The following is a 19,624-nucleotide window of genomic DNA, read 5'->3' on the forward strand; positions in this document are numbered from 1 at the left end:
CGGGGGCCACTTTGAGCATCAAAGTTAAATGAGCACCATATGCGTGACCAGCATTCAATGTTATGGGGGGTTATGGGTTTCATATCATAGAATTTCTGTATGCAAGGTGTCGATTCGTATTGAATTGATGATGCTCTACAACTTTGTAATTCACTTTTTTTCTCTATCTCGTTCCGATTTCAAGATAAAAGTGCTCCGTTGTTTTCCACCAGGTGGCGCAATAGGTGGTTTCATTGCGTAGCGCATGGATACTTTACTATACCTAGACACCACTTCTATGCCTATAGCTGCCGCCGTTCTCACGTTAATAGCGATGGACAGGATATGGGTGGACACACTGTATGTTAGACTCTGGCTGCAGTATGACAGAGCAAAGTGCTCCCGCGTGAGCCAGTGAATGTGATCAGTGCGGAGAGGAGGGACAGACACCGCACCATTGCACCGGACCAAAAGATTTACATACAGCGCAGATTTTCAAAAGGTATTTAGGAGTATACAAGGGGAGTCAGGGGGTAATATAAACCTCTATGGATTGCAGCACAGGCACTGCTGAAAGTGGGAGTTTTGGTTTATACATGACATATCATGTGACAGGTCCCCATTAATACTTGCTTTTACTAGATCACTGAATATTGTAACTTATAGAATACACATTTCTTCTGTAGGAAATCTTTTCATTTTTTTTAGTGGAGTTCTGACCCAAATAATTTCTTTTTAAAATATGTATGCATTATTATATTTATACCCTTTAGGGTTCGTGCCCACGATCAGGGTTATGTGGCGTTCTTGACACAGCATATTTTTACTATATCCACTGGATTTTCCCACGCAGGAGACTTAAGCGTCTCAGCAGGAGAACTTGACATGCTGCATATAGGAAACCTGCACCGCAGGGTTAAAAAGAAGCGCAGTGGGCACAAGATTATTATTAATCTCATCCACTGTGCTTCTACTGTACGAAAATGCGCTGTGTCCAAAATGCTACTAATCCTGAATATAGGCACGTACCCTTAAAGGGAAGCTGTCACCAGATTTATTCTACCCAATCTGAGAGCAACATGATGTAGGAGCCAAGACACTGATTCCAGTGATGTGTCATTTACTGAGCTGCTTGGTGTCATTTCGATACAATCACTGTTTTATCTGCTGCAGATCTAGCAGTTCTCTCAATGTTGAGCTCTGTATAACTCCGCCCACACCACTGATTAGCAGATTTATGTATACACTTTATATTGGCAAAAAGCTGCCAATCAGTGGTGTGGGTGGAGTTATACAGAGCTCATGAATATGGAGGACTACCTGGCAGCAGATTTACTAGTCCTCTAATGATTAAATCACTGTTTTATCAGCAGGAGATTATCAAAACTTCAGCTGGCAGCCCAGTAAGTGATATATCACTGGAATAAGAGTTTCTGTCCCTACATTATGCTGCTCTCAGGTAAAATGGTAAAAAACTGCTGATAGATTTGCTTTTAATTTATCATACTTCTTAAAAAAAATGGAGAAAAGACAATTGCTTTCCTTAAATCTCCATATATCCAAGGTGGATGAATTGCCAGTTAAATCTTTTCTATTCTAAAGTGGATTTTTGCAGGCAAGCCATGGTGCTGGTGGTTCAGGGGCCTGATGTAGCTGAAAGCTGTTGAAGATTATGACTAAGTGTAATGGCTGTACTTATGGGCTTTGCGTTTTCCCTAACTGTATTAAATTGGTCCATCTTCTATGTAGTAAGTACAAAATCTGTGGGTAAATGGTTTTCGACATCACACAGTCAGTATGTAACAGCGATAGAACCCATTGTCATTCCTGTATGGACCCACCCTGGGGGCTTTGGGATTATTGTTAGCTCTCCGGTTTTAAGGGAAGGTGCCATATAAAAAAAATGTTTATGTCTGTATTAATGTTTACATTTTTTGTTTAAATATTATCATTTGTTTTTAATGGAGTAAAATATAAAAAATAATTTAAAAAGTTTGATATTTTCCACTTTTAAACACTAGGGGGAGCAGCTGCTGAAATTTGGCATGAAAACCTACTGTACTACTGGCCTGCATCACAACTGCAGTAACAGTGGGCGGGGCTTGAGCACATGTGTGATGTCACTGCTCTCCTCCCCTTCTGGGCGTTTGCAAAACATAAGGGATGTTGAAGTTTAGGATCACAGGGCAGAGCCATTTTGTTGGTAACTGCAAAGCGATACTGAATTGTGTAAAGTGCCACCGAGGACGGCTAGCATAGTGCTCCACTGTATAATGCATCCCATATAGTGCTCCGTAATATAATGTCTCCCATAGTGCTCCACTGTATAATGCCTCCCATATAGTGCTCCGTAATATAATGTCTCCCATAGTGCTCCACTGTATAATGCATCCCATATAGTGCTCCGTAATATAATGTCTCCCATAGTGCTCCACTGTATAATGCGTCCCATATAGTGCTCCGTAATATAATGTCTCCCATAGTGCTCCACTGTATAATGCATCCCATATAGTGCTCCGTAATATAATGTCTCCCATAGTGCTCCACTGTATAATGCGTCCCATATAGTGCTCCGTAATATAATGTCTCCCATAGTGCTCCACTGTATAATGCGTCCCATATAGTGCTCCGTAATATAATGTCTCCCATAGTGCTCCACTGTATAATGCATCCCATATAGTGCTCCGTAATATAATGTCTCCCATAGTGCTCCACTGTATAATGCGTCCCATATAGTGCTCCGTAATATAATGTCTCCCATAGTGCTCCACTGTATAATGCATCCCATATAGTGCTCCGTAATATAATGTCTCCCATAGTACTCCACTGTATAGTGCATCCCATGTAGGGCTCCACAGTATAACGTGTCCCATATAGTGCTCCACTGTATAATGCATCCCCCACTGTATAATGCATCCCATATAGGGCTTCACAGTATAACGTGTCCCATATAGTGCTCCATAGTATAATACGTCAAATATAGTGGTCCATATGTCTCCCATATAGTGCTCCACTGTATAATGCGTCCCATATAGCGCTCCATGATATAATGCGTCCCATATAGCGCTCCATGATATAATGCGTCCCATATAGCGCTCCATGATATAATGCGTCCCATATAGCGCTCCATGATATAATGCGTCCCATATAGCGCTCCATGATATAATGCGTCCCATATAGTGCTCCACTGTATAATACGTCCCATATAGTGCTGCACTGTATAATGCGTCCCATATAGCGCTCCATGATATAATGCGTCCCATATAGTGCTCCACTGTATAATGCGTCCCATATAGTGCTGCACTATATAATGCGTCCCATATAGCGCTCCATGATATAATGCATTCCATATTGGGCTCCACAGTTTTTATGTGCCCCATACATTATATGGCTTTACTATATAAGTTTGCAGTGATATAGCAGAGCTATGTCAGTATGTTTAGAGCACAGTAGCATGATGGATAGATGCAGGTCTAATACGGGCATCACACGGTACGATTTATCGGGCGATATGTTGTCGGGGTCACGTCGTTAGTGACACACATCCGGCATCGTCTGATATATCGTATCGTGTGACAGCTACGTACGACGGTGAACGAGCTGAAATACTCACCTTCTCGTTCATCGTTGACATGTGGCTCAGTTTCAAAAAATCTTTCCTTCTGCACGCCGGTTGTTCATCGTTCCCGAGGCAGCACACATCGCTCCATGTGACACCCCGGGAACGACGAACTGCAGCTTACCTGCGTCCCGCCGGCAACGCGGAAGGAAGGAGGTGGGCGGGATGCTTACGTCCCGCTCATCTCCGCCCCTCCGCTTCGATTGGCCGGCCGCTGTGTGACATTGCTGTGACGCCAAACGTCCCTCCGCCTTCCGGAAGAGCATGTTCGCTGTCCACAGCGATGTCGCCTGGGAGGTAAGTACGTGTGATGGGGGGTTAACTACTTTGTGCGCCACGGGCAACTAATTGCCCGTGACGCACAAACGACAGGGGCGGGTACGATCGCTCGTGCAATCGCACGATAGATCGTCTTGTGTGAAGCACGCATTATAGTTTAAAAAAAGAACCAATGGTGACTGTGCTGTTACTAACCTAATTGGTCACTTGCACAAGTTAAAGGAAATCTGTCAGCAGGTTTTTGCTATATAATCTGAAGCCAGCATGCTAGAAGGGTTAACATTAAGATTACAGTCCTGTGTCTCTTATCTCAAAGTGTGTTTTTGTTTACCTGTAATGTTAGTTTAAGCTTCAGTAGCTTTATCATTAGTCTGACTGAGGAGCAGTGAGCTGAGCACCCTTCTGTGATTAGCAGCTTCTGTCTTTGGAAATCTACACTGAAAGCCTAGTGTGGGTGGGGGGCAGCTTGTTAAGCTCTGCGACATCCAAAAAAATTTAAATCTTTGATGATATCAGAACGGCTGCACCCAGTAAACTAAGTGATATATCGTTAGAATCAGGATCTCTTTGCCTACGTCATGCTGCTCTCAGGTGATGTAGCAAAAACCTGCTGACAGATTCCCTTTTAATAGTGTGTATAAGACTTTATAATATGCATCTTTCTCCACTTATGAGTCTTTTCTTCACTCGTGCCTCCTGAATTATTCATCCAGTCTGAAAAACTCAAATTCATCTTGGCATAAGGAAGGTGGCCTGCCAAGCATTAGGTTACAGAGCCTAGGCTATGTGCCCACGGGGACAGTGTCCTGCGGATATATCCGCAAGTCATTCCGCTGGTGCTCCCAGGAAACAGCACCACAACTTCTGTCTGTTTCCATGCTGCGGAATGTCGTGCGGATATGGTGCGGGCATTCTGCATTGAGGATACAGTACCATGGCTTCGGCACTGCATCCTCAATGCAGAACAAGTGCTGCAGTGATCGGGGGAGTTCATACTTACCTCCATCATGCAGCACCTCGCTTTCCGGCAGCCGAGTCACTCTCTCAGCGTCTGCAGAAGAAGGTGGGCGGGCCTGAACTAGCTCCGGCTGTCACGTTACCAGAGCTCATGCAGGCTCCGCCCACCTCTTCCTTCCTGTACCTGGATTCACCGCGCTCCTGTGCACCGGACGGAGAAAGTGACTCCGGTGAGGCAGGTAAGTATATGGGACCCTGCGGAGAAATCCGCAACAATAATTGACATGCTGCAGATTTTTCCGCACGGAAATCCGCACGATTTCCGCTGCGGAAAAATCCGCAGCGTGGGCACAGCATTTCCCAAATGCCATAGAAATGGCTGGGGAGTAGCTGTGCTGCAGATTTCTGGAAAATCCGCGGCTTTTCCGCGAGAAATCCGCGGCAAAATCCGCGGCAAAATCCGCGCATTTTCCGCAGCGTGGGCACATAGCCTTAAACTTTATGGAAAGGGAAGTTGAGAGAAGTGAGAAACACAGCACAGTGAGATAACAGACAGGCAGAGAGACTGCAGATCGTTCTTCAGCTAGTGTTATGTGTATTTCTCTTCAGTGGTATATTCAGAGCAATACAGCTGTCACACAACAGGGCAAAGAGATGCCTAGCGTGTGCCACAAAGGAAAGGAAGAAACTAGGGGAAAAGGTATTAAGGGGGTCCTGACGATAGAGAGAGGAGATAGTGGTGAGCCCTAAATACTCACCTGAGACTGAACCCTGTACTTACTACTGTCCCTAGACGAGTCCTTCCCCCTCCCCCCCTTTATATACCCATAGTACTCGAGTGTACGAAGTAAAATGTCTTGTAGGATACTCACAGATAGCTCAGTATTGAGACCACCGTCGATCCTGGTTAAGTATCCAACGCCTTTAGCTGTAAAACAATCCCATATCATAAAGCTTCCTTCAGCGAACTTGATAGTTCCTTCAATTTCTTGATCCTTAAACCTCTTTTTCCCTTGTTTCTTCCAAACCGATTTTCATCCATCAAAGCCTAGTCTATTAACTTTTCTCTCATTATTCTAAATTCCCCTTTTCCAGTCTTCTACTGTCCACTTTTTGATCTTCACCTTTTTTCGGGCCACCATTCCAGACTTGTGTAATCTGCATCACACGATGCTGTGTTTGTAACGCCAGAACTGATGGATCTTGTGAGGAGCCGACTTGTAGATGCCGATATTTTGCCTGGGCATCCACGTCTTGGCTTTTGAATGGATGGACTTCATTTTGTATTCTTCCAATTGTCATGGCACTCACATGATGCATTTTGGCAATTTTCTTGGCTGAGAGACCACTATCTATAAGTGGGATGATTCTTTTTTTTAGGAAATCTTCAAGGCAGCTCCTTGATTTTAACCAGTGACCTTCGCTTGAGAATCAACTTAATAACACACTGAGCTACTGTGTTTCCCCGAAAATAAGATCTTCCCGGAAAATAAGACCTAGCAGGAGTTTTCAGCAAGGCTTAAATATAAGACCTCCCCTGAAAATAAACACTAGTCGCGGTTCAATATTGAAGTGTCCATGCAGCTAAAAAAGTTAAAGAATACTGAACAACACTTCATTATAGACAATGGACACCCCCAAAATAAAGAAGAGAGAAGACCCTGCGATCTTACTCACCAGACACCGACCGGGAGCAGTGCAACGCATCAAGGACCTGTGGCAGAACGCACACCCACACACATCAGCTAACACACACGAGATTGCACATATACACAATCACACATCAGATTGCACGCACACACTCACCACATCCAGCAATATCGATTGCTTCAGGGCGGCGACGGGCTGTGACGTTGACGCTGTGCAGTGGAGCTCCAGGACCTGCAGGTGGAATGCATGGAGGACCCAGAAGTGGAATGCATCATAGAGACAAGAGAGCAGAGAGTCCCCTGCTGGCTGGAAGCAAATGGTATCACCAGATGTGGTGAGTGTGTGCGCGTGTGATTGTATGTGTGATCTCCTGTGTGTGTATGTGTGTGTGTGATCTGATGTGTGTGTGTGTGTGTGTGTGTGTGTGTGTGTGTGTGTGTGTGTGTGTGTGTGTGTATGTGAGAGATATCATGTGTGTGATCCATTGTGTGTGATCTGATGTGTGAGTGTCGGCCAGAAGCAGGGGAGGATGACGTGCAGCACAGCTGCTGGGAGTGCCCGCCGATGATCACAGGAGGACCTGGGAGCCACGCAGACGTCCAGGATCTGGTACTTGCATTTTTGAGGAGTAAACTTACCCCCAACCATGTTTCCCCAAAAATAAGTCCTCCTCTGAAAATATGACCTAGTGCTTTTTGGGATAAAAAGAAATACAACAGTGTCTTATTTTCGGGAAAACAGGGTATTAGGGAATGTGAGAACAGGTTGTAATTTGCAGTATACAGGAAGAAAATATTTAACTACCAGGAGCAAAACGGTAACAATGCAGTGACGTGAGAAGAATCTGCATAAATAATCATATGCTAAATATGCTATAATTTATGTATGAGATAGCCAAGATGATTGTTTATAAAATGAAAGTAGTCTCACGCTGTAGTGGATAGTGAGAGATGGAGCCTGATAGTCTAAAGTTCAAACCATCGTTTCTGTTTTGCTCATCAGTGTATATGAGACTTAGAGGAAGAGGAAACAGTAATATACAGGGAATTGTATACTTGTAAAAGCGCTCAGTTCTCTAAAGCCTCCAAAATAGCTGAGTGAAGTGTTAACTTCCTGCCTGCGGCTACGGAGAAAGAAGCTCTGAAGCACAGACTGCTCCTTACCCACATTCCCGTTCATGAGGATATTCCTGGCAATGGACAGAGTAGTGGTGGGATAAGCCCTCATTTGCTCATCAGTCCAACCTCAGGGACCCCTCACATTAATAAAAGGGTCAAGGCTGAGGTTGTTTCTCTTTAGGTGACATTCAGACCACTATAGCTGTAGAAACAACCTCCACTTAAAAATATTATGTATTGCAAAGTGTGCACAGTACCAACATTCCAAGCTGTACTATTGAAAAAATGAGATTTTTGGCAAAAAAATTGCAATTTTTCGAGCCACCCCGCCAACGTCACGGCAAATCTCCTGGGGCAGTCCTAACACTAAAACATTTTTATTTAAAGTGTGCCATGTGGCCTCACATATGCAAAATTAGGACTGCACAGCACGTACCTTGTGCTTTTCAGTCACCGTCTCCATGACTGATTCATGGTTGTGGGCGGGACAGGCCCGAGCACATGCTGCTTAGAATAAATAGCCAGTGGACGGGGTTGGATGGCAAGTGTGAACAGCCACCAACCGCCAAAAATCAGGACAGATGGAAAAATAAACATGAGGTGCACTGCAAGATGAGAATCAACTGGGACCCTATATAACAAGAAAAAACAGCATAAAAACAACCTCCACTTAAAAATATTATGTATTGCAAAGTGTGCACAGTACCAACATTCCAAGCTGTACTATTGAAAAAATGAGATTTTTGGCAAAAAATTGCAATTTTTCGAGCCACCCCGCCAACGTCACGGCAAATCTCCTGGGGCAGTCCTAACACTAAAACATTTTTATTTAAAGTGTGCCATGTGGCCTCACATATGCAAAATTAGGACTGCACAGCACGTACCTTGTGCTTTTCAGTCACCGTCTCCATGACTGATTCATGGTTGTGGGCGGGACAGGCCCGAGCACATGCTGCTTAGAATAAATAGCCAGTGGACGGGGTTGGATGGCAAGTGTGAACAGCCACCAACCGCCAAAAATCAGGACAGATGGAAAAATAAACATGAGGTGCACTGCAAGATGAGAATCAACTGGGACCCTATATAACAAGAAAAAACAGCATAAAAACAACCTCCACTTAAAAATATTATGTATTGCAAAGTGTGCACAGTACCAACATTCCAAGCTGTACTATTGAAAAAATGAGATTTTTGGCAAAAAATTGCAATTTTTCGAGCCACCCCGCCAACGTCACGGCAAATCTCCTGGGGCAGTCCTAACACTAAAACATTTTTATTTAAAGTGTGCCATGTGGCCTCACATATGCAAAATTAGGACTGCACAGCACGTACCTTGTGCTTTTCAGTCACCGTCTCCATGACTGATTCATGGTTGTGGGCGGGACAGGCCCGAGCACATGCTGCTTAGAATAAATAGCCAGTGGACGGGGTTGGATGGCAAGTGTGAACAGCCACCAACCGCCAAAAATCAGGACAGATGGAAAAATAAACATGAGGTGCACTGCAAGATGAGAATCAACTGGGACCCTATATAACAAGAAAAAACAGCATAAAAACAACCTCCACTTAAAAATATTATGTATTGCAAAGTGTGCACAGTACCAACATTCCAAGCTGTACTATTGAAAAAATGAGATTTTTGGCAAAAAATTGCAATTTTTCGAGCCACCCCGCCAACGTCACGGCAAATCTCCTGGGGCAGTCCTAACACTAAAACATTTTTATTTAAAGTGTGCCATGTGGCCTCACATATGCAAAATTAGGACTGCACAGCACGTACCTTGTGCTTTTCAGTCACCGTCTCCATGACTGATTCATGGTTGTGGGCGGGACATGTGGAGGTTGTTTTTATGCTGTTTTTTCTTGTTATATAGGGTCCCACTATAGCTGTAGTACCTGCTCAGCATCTGACAGCTGGGAACCGATCCGGATAACCGTGCATTCTGTTGTGGATAGACACGGCATTTCTGTGTGGTAGGAGCTCAAGTGGAGTCCAGTCCCGTATGTAGCAAAGATCAAATACTTGACTCAAATAGTTGAAGACACTGGTATATATAAGCTTGACCAGATACAGCACAGACGGTTCGGTCTAACATAGGCCTTCATCAGTGTGCAGTGTAGATGGTCTGCTCAGCTTGTGAGTGAAAGTAGCACTGGTGTAGCTCACTGTGTCCTCCGCTGTGTTGCAAAAGCGCTTTAGACACAGTGTCATCCCTCCCGCAGAGACGCGAGTGTTGTCCGCAGGAGAATGCAGCTGCCTGTGTCCACGATCAGGGTTCTAGCTGCTGCAGACTATTGCTGTGTTTTCCCCACTGAGAACACTCACGTCTCCACAAGCATACATTGGCATGCTATGGCTCGGAAAGCTGCACCGCAGATCAATTTACGCTGCAGAAAAAGAAGCATAGATTGCATGAGATCTCTATAAGCCCCATCCACTGTGTTTGTGTTGTACAACACATCCAAAACGCTGAGGACACTGATCATGGGAACGTACTCTTACTGCTCCAGAAATCCACATGAGATTACTACATAGAAATATGAGCATGGTGCTGATTTTTAACACTACAATTTTTTCAATCTTGCATAGAAATTTCACAGATGGGAGAAGGGTTTCTTCAAGCTTTGGGGGACCTGTCCTCTATGACACAGACAGCCATTGAGTGGGTACTATGTAATGCAGATGGGTACTTCATATAGGAGTGTGTGATGTGAGACACTGCCAAATGCAGCATGTCTCATTTTTTAATATTGGTGCAAGTGCAGTCCGATCTGTTATTGGATTGTACTCGTCCGTATTAAACGGAAGTGGCAGTGGAGCTTAATACTACAGTTCTGCTATCACCAGAACTGTCACTCAAATAGAAGTCCCAGAAAGTGAGAAGACTGGATATGTCAGTACTCAAACCCAGCAATGCCTGTACACCAGGCATTCCCCTTGAGCTGTTCAGCTCTCTAGACAGTTTATTGCTAGCCCAGATGCCAGTACCTTTGTTGTTCATGATTGGCTCCACCCTGTGATCTCCTGATTGGCTCCACCCTGTGATCTCCTGATTGGCTCCACCCTGTGATCTCCTGATTGACTCCACCCTGTGATCTCCTGATTGGCTCCACCCTATGTTCTTCCTGATTGACTCCACCCTGTGATCTCCTGATTGACTCCACCCTGTGATCTCCTGATTGGCTCCACCCTGTGATCTCCTGATTGACTCCACCCTGTGATCTCCTGATTGGCTCCACCCTATGTTCTTCCTGATTGGCTCCACCCTGTGTTGTTCCTGATTGCTTCCATCCTGTGATCTCCTGATTGAATACCCTATTTAAACCTGGCCTAGCACTTCCTTGATTTTTGAACCCTCAGCATCTAGTCAATCTCTACCTCTACCTCCTGCTTCTCCATATGATACTGCTATTCCTGGGCACCAACCTCTGGCTTTCCTGACTATGCTACCTGATTATCCTCTATATGATACATCTGCTTCTGGGCACCTACCTCTGGCTTCCCTGACAACGCTACCTACTTAATCTCTATGTGCTATCGCTACTGCTGTGCACTGACCTTTGGCTATCCCCTGACTATGCTGCCTGCTTTTCCATAGAATATTGCTGCTCCTGTGCATCGGTCATGGCTTATCCCTTGACTAAGCTACCTGATTATCCTGTATAGGAAACTGCTGCTCCTGTGTACTGACCTCCTGGCGTCCCTGACTACACTATCTACTTATCCTCTATACTATACTGCTGCACCTGTGCACCGACCTTTGGCTTCCCTGACTGCGCTACCTGATTATCCCCTATATGATACTGCTGCTCTTGAAACTGTGACTCAGCAATGATCTCGTTAGCGATCGCATTGTGTGTAACAGGGCCTTTACTCCAGGGGAGAACAGCTGTCATGTGGCGTGAAGCTGCATTTTGAGCGCTCTGCAGCCTCGTCTGGTTAGCCCACTTCTGCCTGCAGGGACAGCTCCACTTCTGTCTTTTGTGCTAGCAAATCAGCTAAATGAATGCACTCGATGCATTTTTTAGCTGCATTGGACTGGCCTAAGTATCATTGCATATAAACTACTGACAACAACATGTCTCCAAATTTCCAAGCAATACATTTTGTATTTATTTTCTGAAAATGAGAAATGGTCAAAATAACAAAAAAATGCATTGCTTTCACACCTCAAAAAATGCAAAGAAAACAAGTTCATAATTATTTAGAAACAACAATACTAATAATGTTTTAACTCACGAAGAGTTCAGAAATCAATATTTTGTGGAATAACCATGATTTCTAATCACCGCTTTCATGCGTCTTGGCATGCTTTCCACCAGTCTGTCACACTGCTTTTAGGTGACCTTATGGCACTCCTGGTGCAAAAAGGTAAGCAGGTCTTCTTTCTTTGATGGCTTGTGACTATCCATCTTCCTCTTGATTACATTCCAGATGTTTTCAGTGGGGTTCAGGTCTGGAGATTGGGCTGGCCATGACAGGGTTTTGATGTGGTGGTCCTTCATCCACACATTGAGTGACCTAGCTGTGCGGCATGGTGCATTGTCCTGCTGGAGAAAACAGTCCTCGGAGTTGGGGAACATTGCCTGAGCAGAAGGAAGCAATTGTTTTTCCAGGATAATCTTGTATGCAGCTTGATTCGTACATCCTTTGAAAAGTTTAAAATCCCCAATTCCAGCCTTGCTGAAGCATCCCCAGATCATCACCAATCCTTCACCAAATTTCACAGTTGGTGCAAGACACTGTGGCTTGTACGCCTCTGCGGTATTTCGCGGTTTACCTGCGGTAATGTACATCGCTGCCTGCGGTTTGCAGGGAAGTGATGTCATTATGACAGGAAGAGGAAGTGGAGCAGAGAGTAAACAAACACAGACACAGAACACACACATATCACACTCACACACAGACATATAGAATACACATAGAAATCAAACGGAAATATAGGAAAAAAAACACGTGTCCGCCGTATTTTTACCTTCCAGCCGAGGTGAGCACACAGCGATGGCCCGGTATTTTCAGGCTGGGGAGGGCGAGGGGCAGGGTTAATGTCCCCCACCTCCCTCCCACCTCCCGCAGCCGAGAATATCAGCCGCAGCTGCCCCGGGACTGTCGCATCCATTATGCGGCAGTACCGGAGTGTCTTCTAGATGCTGTGATGCGGTGGCGATCCAGGTAATAAGGAGTTAATGGCGGCGGATCGCCGCCACTAAGTCCAGGCTTGATCATGGCAGTGTCTATGTGACAGCTGACATGATCAACCCGTAAGTAAAGTGAATAAACACACACACTGAAAAATCATTTATTTTAAATAAAACACAAAAAAGCTCCTGGTTCACCCGTTTATTAACCCCCCCGAAACACACAGCTCCGGCGTAATCCACGTCCTGCGATGCTGGCATCCAGCCGCGACTGACACTGACACAGCTGAATGTAGCCTCGCAGCGAGACAGCAGAGGTAACCACAGGGCATTTCCCACTGCCGGTAATTTGAACTCACTACCGACCGTGAGAAATACAGCGTGTGCTCACAGGGACTCTGTCTATCTATCCCTCTATCTAACTATCTAGCTATCTCTCTATCTATTCTTCTATCTATTCTTCTATCTATCTATTTATGTATCTGCTATCTAAGGAAATTACTTTTTTATTTTCTTTTTTCAATGTTGCATTGAATGCATTAAAGCACATGTACCAACCCGCACGTGGCAATACCGTGAACAATACCGAGGCAAACCGCATGCAGTTTTCGGGTGCAGTTTGCCGCGTTTTTTTACTGCGGGTGGGGTAATCTTTCAATTCCTGCGGAATTTTCTTGAGAAAATTCCATTTTCCAGTGTGCACAAAGCCTTAAGGCCGCTTTACACACTGCGATATCGGTACCAATATCGCCAGTGTGCGTACCCGCCCCCATCGGTTGTGCGACACGGGCAAATCGCTGCCCGTACCGCACAACATCTCCCAGACCCGTCACACGTACTTACCTGCCCGGCGACGTCGCTGTGACCGGCGAACCGCCTCCTTTCTAAGGGGGCGGTTCGTTCAGCGTCACAGCGACATCACTAAGCGTCACTGAATAGCCGCCCAATAGAAGCGGAGGGGCGGAGATGAGCGGGACTTAATATCCCGCCCACCTCCTTCCTTCCGCATAGCGGCCGGGAGGCAGGTAAGGAGAGGTTCCTCGTTCATGCGGCGTCAGACGGAGCGATGTGTGCTGCCGCAGGAACGAGGAACAACTTCGTTACTGCTGCAGTAACAATTTTTGAGAATGGACCCCCATTTCACCGATGAGCGATTTTGCACGTTTTTGCGACGATGCAAAATCGCTCATCGGTGTCACACGCAACAACATCGTTAATGTGGCCGGATGTGCGTCACAAATTCCGTGACCCCAACGACTCCGAATTAGCGATGTTGTAGCGTGTAAAGCCCCCTTTACTCTAGTAATTGGTCAAGAATTGGGCACATTAAACTTTGCGAAGGACGTATTAATCAAGCTGCATACAAGGTTATCCTGGAAAAACAGTTGCTTCCTTCTGCTCAGGCAATGTTCCCCAGCTCTGAGGACCGTTTTTTTCCAGCAGGACAATGTGCCATGCCACACAGCTAGGTCAATCAATGTGTGGTTGAAGGACCACCACATCAAAACCCTGCCATGGCCAGCTCAATCTCCAGACCTGAACCCCATTGAAAACGTCTGGAATGTAATCAAAAGGAAAATGGATAGTCACAAGCCATCAAACAAAGAAGAACTGCTTAAATTTTTGCACCAGGGGTGGCATAAGGTCACCCAAGAGCAGTGTGAAAGACTGGTGGAAAGCATGCCAAGACGCATGAAAGCTGTGATTAAAAATCATGGTTATTTCACAAAATATTGATTTCTGAACTCTTCATGAGTTATAAAATTAGTATTGTTGTTTCTAAATGGTTATGAACTTGTTTTCTGAGGTGTGAAAGCAATGCATTTTTTTGTTATTTTGATCATTTCTCATTTTCAGAAAATACAAAATTTATTTCATGCAAATTCAGAGACGTTGTCAGTAGTTTATAGAATAAAAGAACAATTTACATTTTACTCAAAAACACCTATAAAGAGAAAAATCAGAAACACTGAAAATTTGGAAGTGGTCTCTTAATGTTTGCCAGAGCTGTAGGTGTGTGGGGCCACATAACACTGCATATGTATTGTCAAGCTCCTTCGGCTGCTTTCACACATCAGTTTTTTGCCATCAAGCGCAATCCGGCAAAAACATGAAAAAACGCATTCGGCGTCTGTTGCCACTGGATGCGTTTTTTCTCCCATAGACTTCTATTAGCACCGGATTGCGCTGGATGGCCTTGCGTTCCCTCGGGCTTTCGCCTGATCCGGCAAAATTTGCTTGTCTGGCGGCCGGATGAAACGTTGAAGGCAACGTTTTTTGTTTCTGGCGAAAAAACGTACGGCGCCGTACAGCGTTTTTTATAATGGAAGCCTATGGACGCCGGATACGGCGTCATCCGTGATATGCCGGAATCTGGCATCGGTTTCCGTTTTTTTAAACTGAGCATGCTCAGTATCAAAATGGATCCGTTAAAAAACGGAAGAAACGGATGGAAAAAACTGATGCGACTGATCCATTTTTTTCGCCGGATCCGTCGCATCAGTTTTTTCACCGGACCGTGCCTGATGGCAAAAAAATGATGTGTAAAACCGGCCTTAGTCCTTCCTTACCCTTTCTCTAATGTCACTTGGGCCATGGGCAGAAGACCTGAGTAATGCCAGCAGGCTGCTTGTTAGCAGTGTGAGCAATGTCCTGTTCACTTCAAAGCTGGAATAACAATGGATGGAGAAAGGGAATAACCACTTGCCAAAAATTAACTGACGCTGCTGGCCTTCCCAGTCACAGCTAATATGTCTTCTTTTATAAAGGACAGAGTCTAAAAGAAGGAAACCCCTAATATTAGTGATCAGTAGCAGTATATAATTGCAATATGACCACCACTAAGTATAAGATTTCTCTACACAAGCCTAATTACTGTGCTTTCTTTGTTTTCAGGTTTCTACAGTCATCAGTAGCATTCGTCAGGTTTCCAAGGTTGCCCTGAAGGAAGACTCAAAGCCCAGCAGAGACAGTGAAGATGCCTTTTATAATTCCCAGAAGTTTGAGGTTTTATATTGTGGGAAGGTGGTAATTGCCTATAAAAATGCCCCTTCAACTCTTATTGATGACTGTATCGAGAAATTCTCTCTACATGAACGTCAGCGTCTTAAACTGCTGGGTGAGCAACGCAGTGTGGACTCCAGCTGTGACCTCACGTTGGCCGAGACCAACATCCCGCTTTCTCCATCTGATAATACATTTCAGGATCTGGACACTGACTCTAATGCCAATTCTGCCTCCAAGAACCATTCAGGGATATTTACAGTAGGTAGCCAGAGCAATCTTGCTGGTATGCGGGTATCTTTTCCCGAGAGGATACTTGAAGACTCAGGCTTTGAGGACCAGCAGGAGTTTAGGTCTCGCTGTAGTAGTGTTACTATTCAGAAGAAGGCTTTTGATGGAAAAACACAGTCAAGAAGAAGACATGCAAGTGCACCAAGCCATGTACAACCGTCTGACTCTGAGAAGAACAGAACAATGCTCTTTCAGGTATGTGCAAATCCAAAACATCTCCCTGGAGGTTCTCCGTTTCATGTTGTTAGGGATGTACAGTACATTCACTGACAGCAGCACGTAGACTCATCCTTACATGTCTAATAAATAGTCATTTCAAGTATTTAGTGGAGCTCTTGGTCATGCTCCATGCATTAATTAATGGATGGAAGTATAGAAGCAATACATGATTACCAGGGCCCAGTAGCTGTGGTGCCTTGAAAACTGGGTTTTGTCTCTGGGCATCGTGAACTATTGCCTAGAAAGTATCTTTTATCCCCACAAAAATCTTTAAGGAAACCCTGCAAAACTGAATCAAAGTTTTTACATTAACCTAAAAATACATGCAAAAAAAAATGCCCTCTAATGTGTCCATATCCTTTAAAGGGAGCCTGTCCTGTGGTTCATGCATCCCAAACCGCGGACAGAATGAATCAGAGCCGGGCTGCATGATCGAAGCCAAGTACATTTCTCTCTAAATCGCAGAAATGTTTCACAGAAGAGTAGTTAGAAGATCCCGCTGGGACCATAGGCGTAGAGGAGACTAGTCCGGTGTCTCTCTGGCCAGCTTTCCTGTGGCTGCTAGACGTGATTGACAGGTTTATTCCATAGTGAGAGACCTGCCAATCACCTGGAGCTACTACGGGAATAGTCATCCAGGGGTGGCCCCAGACTAGTCTCATGTATTTCTATGGACACAGGACAGATCTTCTAAATATACTCTATATAACACTCCGGCGTTTCAGGGAAAGGTGTACCAGGCTCTGATTCCTGGGCAGCATAATTCAGATGACAGCGACAAAGAAATTGATTTAGGGATAACGCCACCAGGAAGCTCAAGTAAAGGAAATATTTACCCCTTGAAGATGAAGAGCATGTAGTGACTGATGGTATTCCATTAATTAGGTTTATCACTTAGATCATTGGAAAATAAGATCATTGGTTAATAACATTAACTCTTAAAGACCTCAATATCATGGTGGATTGTGAGAGTTTGACTGTACTGAATATCCCTCTTGTTCTGCAAAGATTTTTTCCTTTAAATTGCCTTCAATTATTTCGGTTTCTTTTTTTTTCATGTATTTTGCTGCATCAGCCCCGCTGTTCCCCAACTGCCGAGCATCTGCCATCACCTGCTAATTCTATGTTCACTTCTTTCCACATTACTGTATCAACTATGTCTTACCTAGTGTTCTAGATATAGGGGCTGAGCAATTGTATAATATCCAATAATAAAGTTTATCATGTGTTGTGCCAAATCTAACAGTGCTAGTATATTAGTCAGATATAAAAGAATAGCCCATAATCAGGAACGACAAATAATGGATCATGTCACGTACTCTGTTCTGATCACTGAACCTTACGTATGAGAATATCATGCCAGACAGCAGCATCATCGTCACTCCTGAGCTCATCTTTCTTGTTTTAGCTGCTGATTACAGGTAACATGCCCGCTTTGATTTAGTAGGCCATGGTGTGAATGTTATAACATTGCAAGGCTTTCTCATATCCTATTATTATATACCTAATTATATACCTAGGTGTAGATTACTGCTGTCATTGCTTCTGTCTGCAGCTATACTGAATCAGACTAAAGGCCCCTATACACATTTGACTAATGTATGAGCCTGTTGATATTGACAGCAAACAGTCTAATGAGTATGGGGGCCCCTAACAAAGCATGTCGGGAGAGGTATGGAGCCAGCATGTCCAATTACCAATCTAGTTCTCATCCACTACCAGCAGTGACTTTCAGTGGCTTTCTCATGGAGAACACAGGAGAGCTCAGCAGAGCCAAAGTGGAGCAAGATAGCTGCCAGCCAAAGAACTAAGGTGTTTGGGGTGCCAAAATGTGGCCATACTCACTAGATGTAGGATTGACCATCTGACTCGTGTAAGTCGCTTTCCTGAATTTCCCTCAACATCTGTAGAATGTTGAATTTCAAAATGTCTGGTCCTTTAGTTCTTAAAGGAGATTGCCACGAATCAGCCACTCGTTGTGTCTTTGGACGCTGTGATTGACAGCTCAGCTGCTCAGTAGATGGCAGGGCAGTGCTGGACGATTAAGTTCTGAGTGACAGCAAAGTCTACCAGTCTGGATCTGGGGCATTCTAGGCTGTCAGTATTGTGATTGACAGCCCAACTGTCTAATCTGAGTCAGGGGTATGCCGGATGTGTCAGTATTGTGAGTGACAACCCAGCTGCTCTATCTAACTGGGTTGCGGGGTTTTCTGCCGGTGTCATCCATCCTGGGTCACATCACTGCCAATTGTAGCTTTAGAGCTCGGTGGTGTTTTGTGTACCTTGTTTCTGTGCTTAGTCTTTGATTAGTTGTTAACAACCGTTTGACCTGTCTTCTTACTACCTGTTTGCCTAGCCCCCTTGTCTACATCCGCTACCTTTTCAGAATTCTGACACTGGGCCATGATCTGACTACGCCTTTGTTTAACCCCTTTGGTTATTAGAAGCCCTCCTGGCATGCCTCTTGACTACCCAGCCTCACGGCTAACTCATGATTAATAACTAGCGTCACAGACATAAGATAAGTTGTCTTCAGAAATGTCTGTCAGCTTCTTAAGGCTACGTCTCACTAAGCAACATCGCTAGCGACATCGCTGCTGAGTCACGGGTTTTGTGATGCAACAGCAATGTTGCTAGTGATGTTGCTGTGTGTGACATCCAGCAACGACCTGGCCCCTGCTGTGAGGTCGCCGGTCGTTGCTGAATGTCCTGGACCATTTTTTTCAAAGGCGATGACCTGCTGGGCAGGACGCATCGCTATGTTTGACACTGTGTGACAGGGTCCCAATGACAGCAGAGATCGTTATACAGGTTGCTACTGCGACCTGTATTGTTACTGAGTCGTTGGTAAGGTCTGACTGTGTGACATCTGACCAGCGACCTCCCAGCGACTTACCAGCGATCCTTATCAGGAAGTATCGTCGGGATCGCTTGTAAGTCGGTGTGTGTGACTGGGCCTTAACTTCCAGCTCAGTTAGACAAGCTATTCATCTTGATTTAGTATTTTCTAGAACATTCATTCCCAATCATCGGAATCACCCAATTAACAAGCAAACGCTCATTCGTTGGGTAATTATATCATCATTGCAGAAAGAAAATTCATCATTGTCAGAAACACATCGCCTCTTGTGCTACCAAACTCAATTATATTCTATGCTCACAGAATGATTGTATGAATGATCATTGGGTGTTGAATAGGCCATTACGTGACTGCTGATTGTCTTGTATCATCAGGTGATGAGTATCTCAGGAGTATGGCAACCTTAAAACTTTGGATAATTGTCAAACAAGCGATTAGCTTGCCCAACAGACCTATTCTTTCATGGCTTCCCCTGAGAGCAGGAGTACACGCCTTTTAATTAGCAATCCC

At 44.7% G+C, this 19,624-nt stretch overlaps 1 protein-coding gene across 3 annotated transcripts in view; it reads left to right on the forward strand.

Moving 5' to 3' along the window:
* Positions 1–19,624, forward strand: part of TBC1D4 (TBC1 domain family member 4) — a 193,571-nt gene that overhangs the window by 79,467 nt on the left and 94,480 nt on the right. For all 3 annotated transcript variants that reach the window (XM_075336810.1, XM_075336811.1, XM_075336812.1), the window contains exon 2: positions 15,637–16,230. In XM_075336810.1, the coding sequence (XP_075192925.1) occupies positions 15,637–16,230 (594 nt within the window). The remainder of the gene's footprint in view (positions 1–15,636; positions 16,231–19,624) is intronic.

Source organism: Anomaloglossus baeobatrachus, chromosome 2, assembly GCF_048569485.1.
Source record: "Anomaloglossus baeobatrachus isolate aAnoBae1 chromosome 2, aAnoBae1.hap1, whole genome shotgun sequence".
In the NCBI taxonomy this organism is placed as follows: domain Eukaryota; kingdom Metazoa; phylum Chordata; class Amphibia; order Anura; family Aromobatidae; genus Anomaloglossus; species Anomaloglossus baeobatrachus.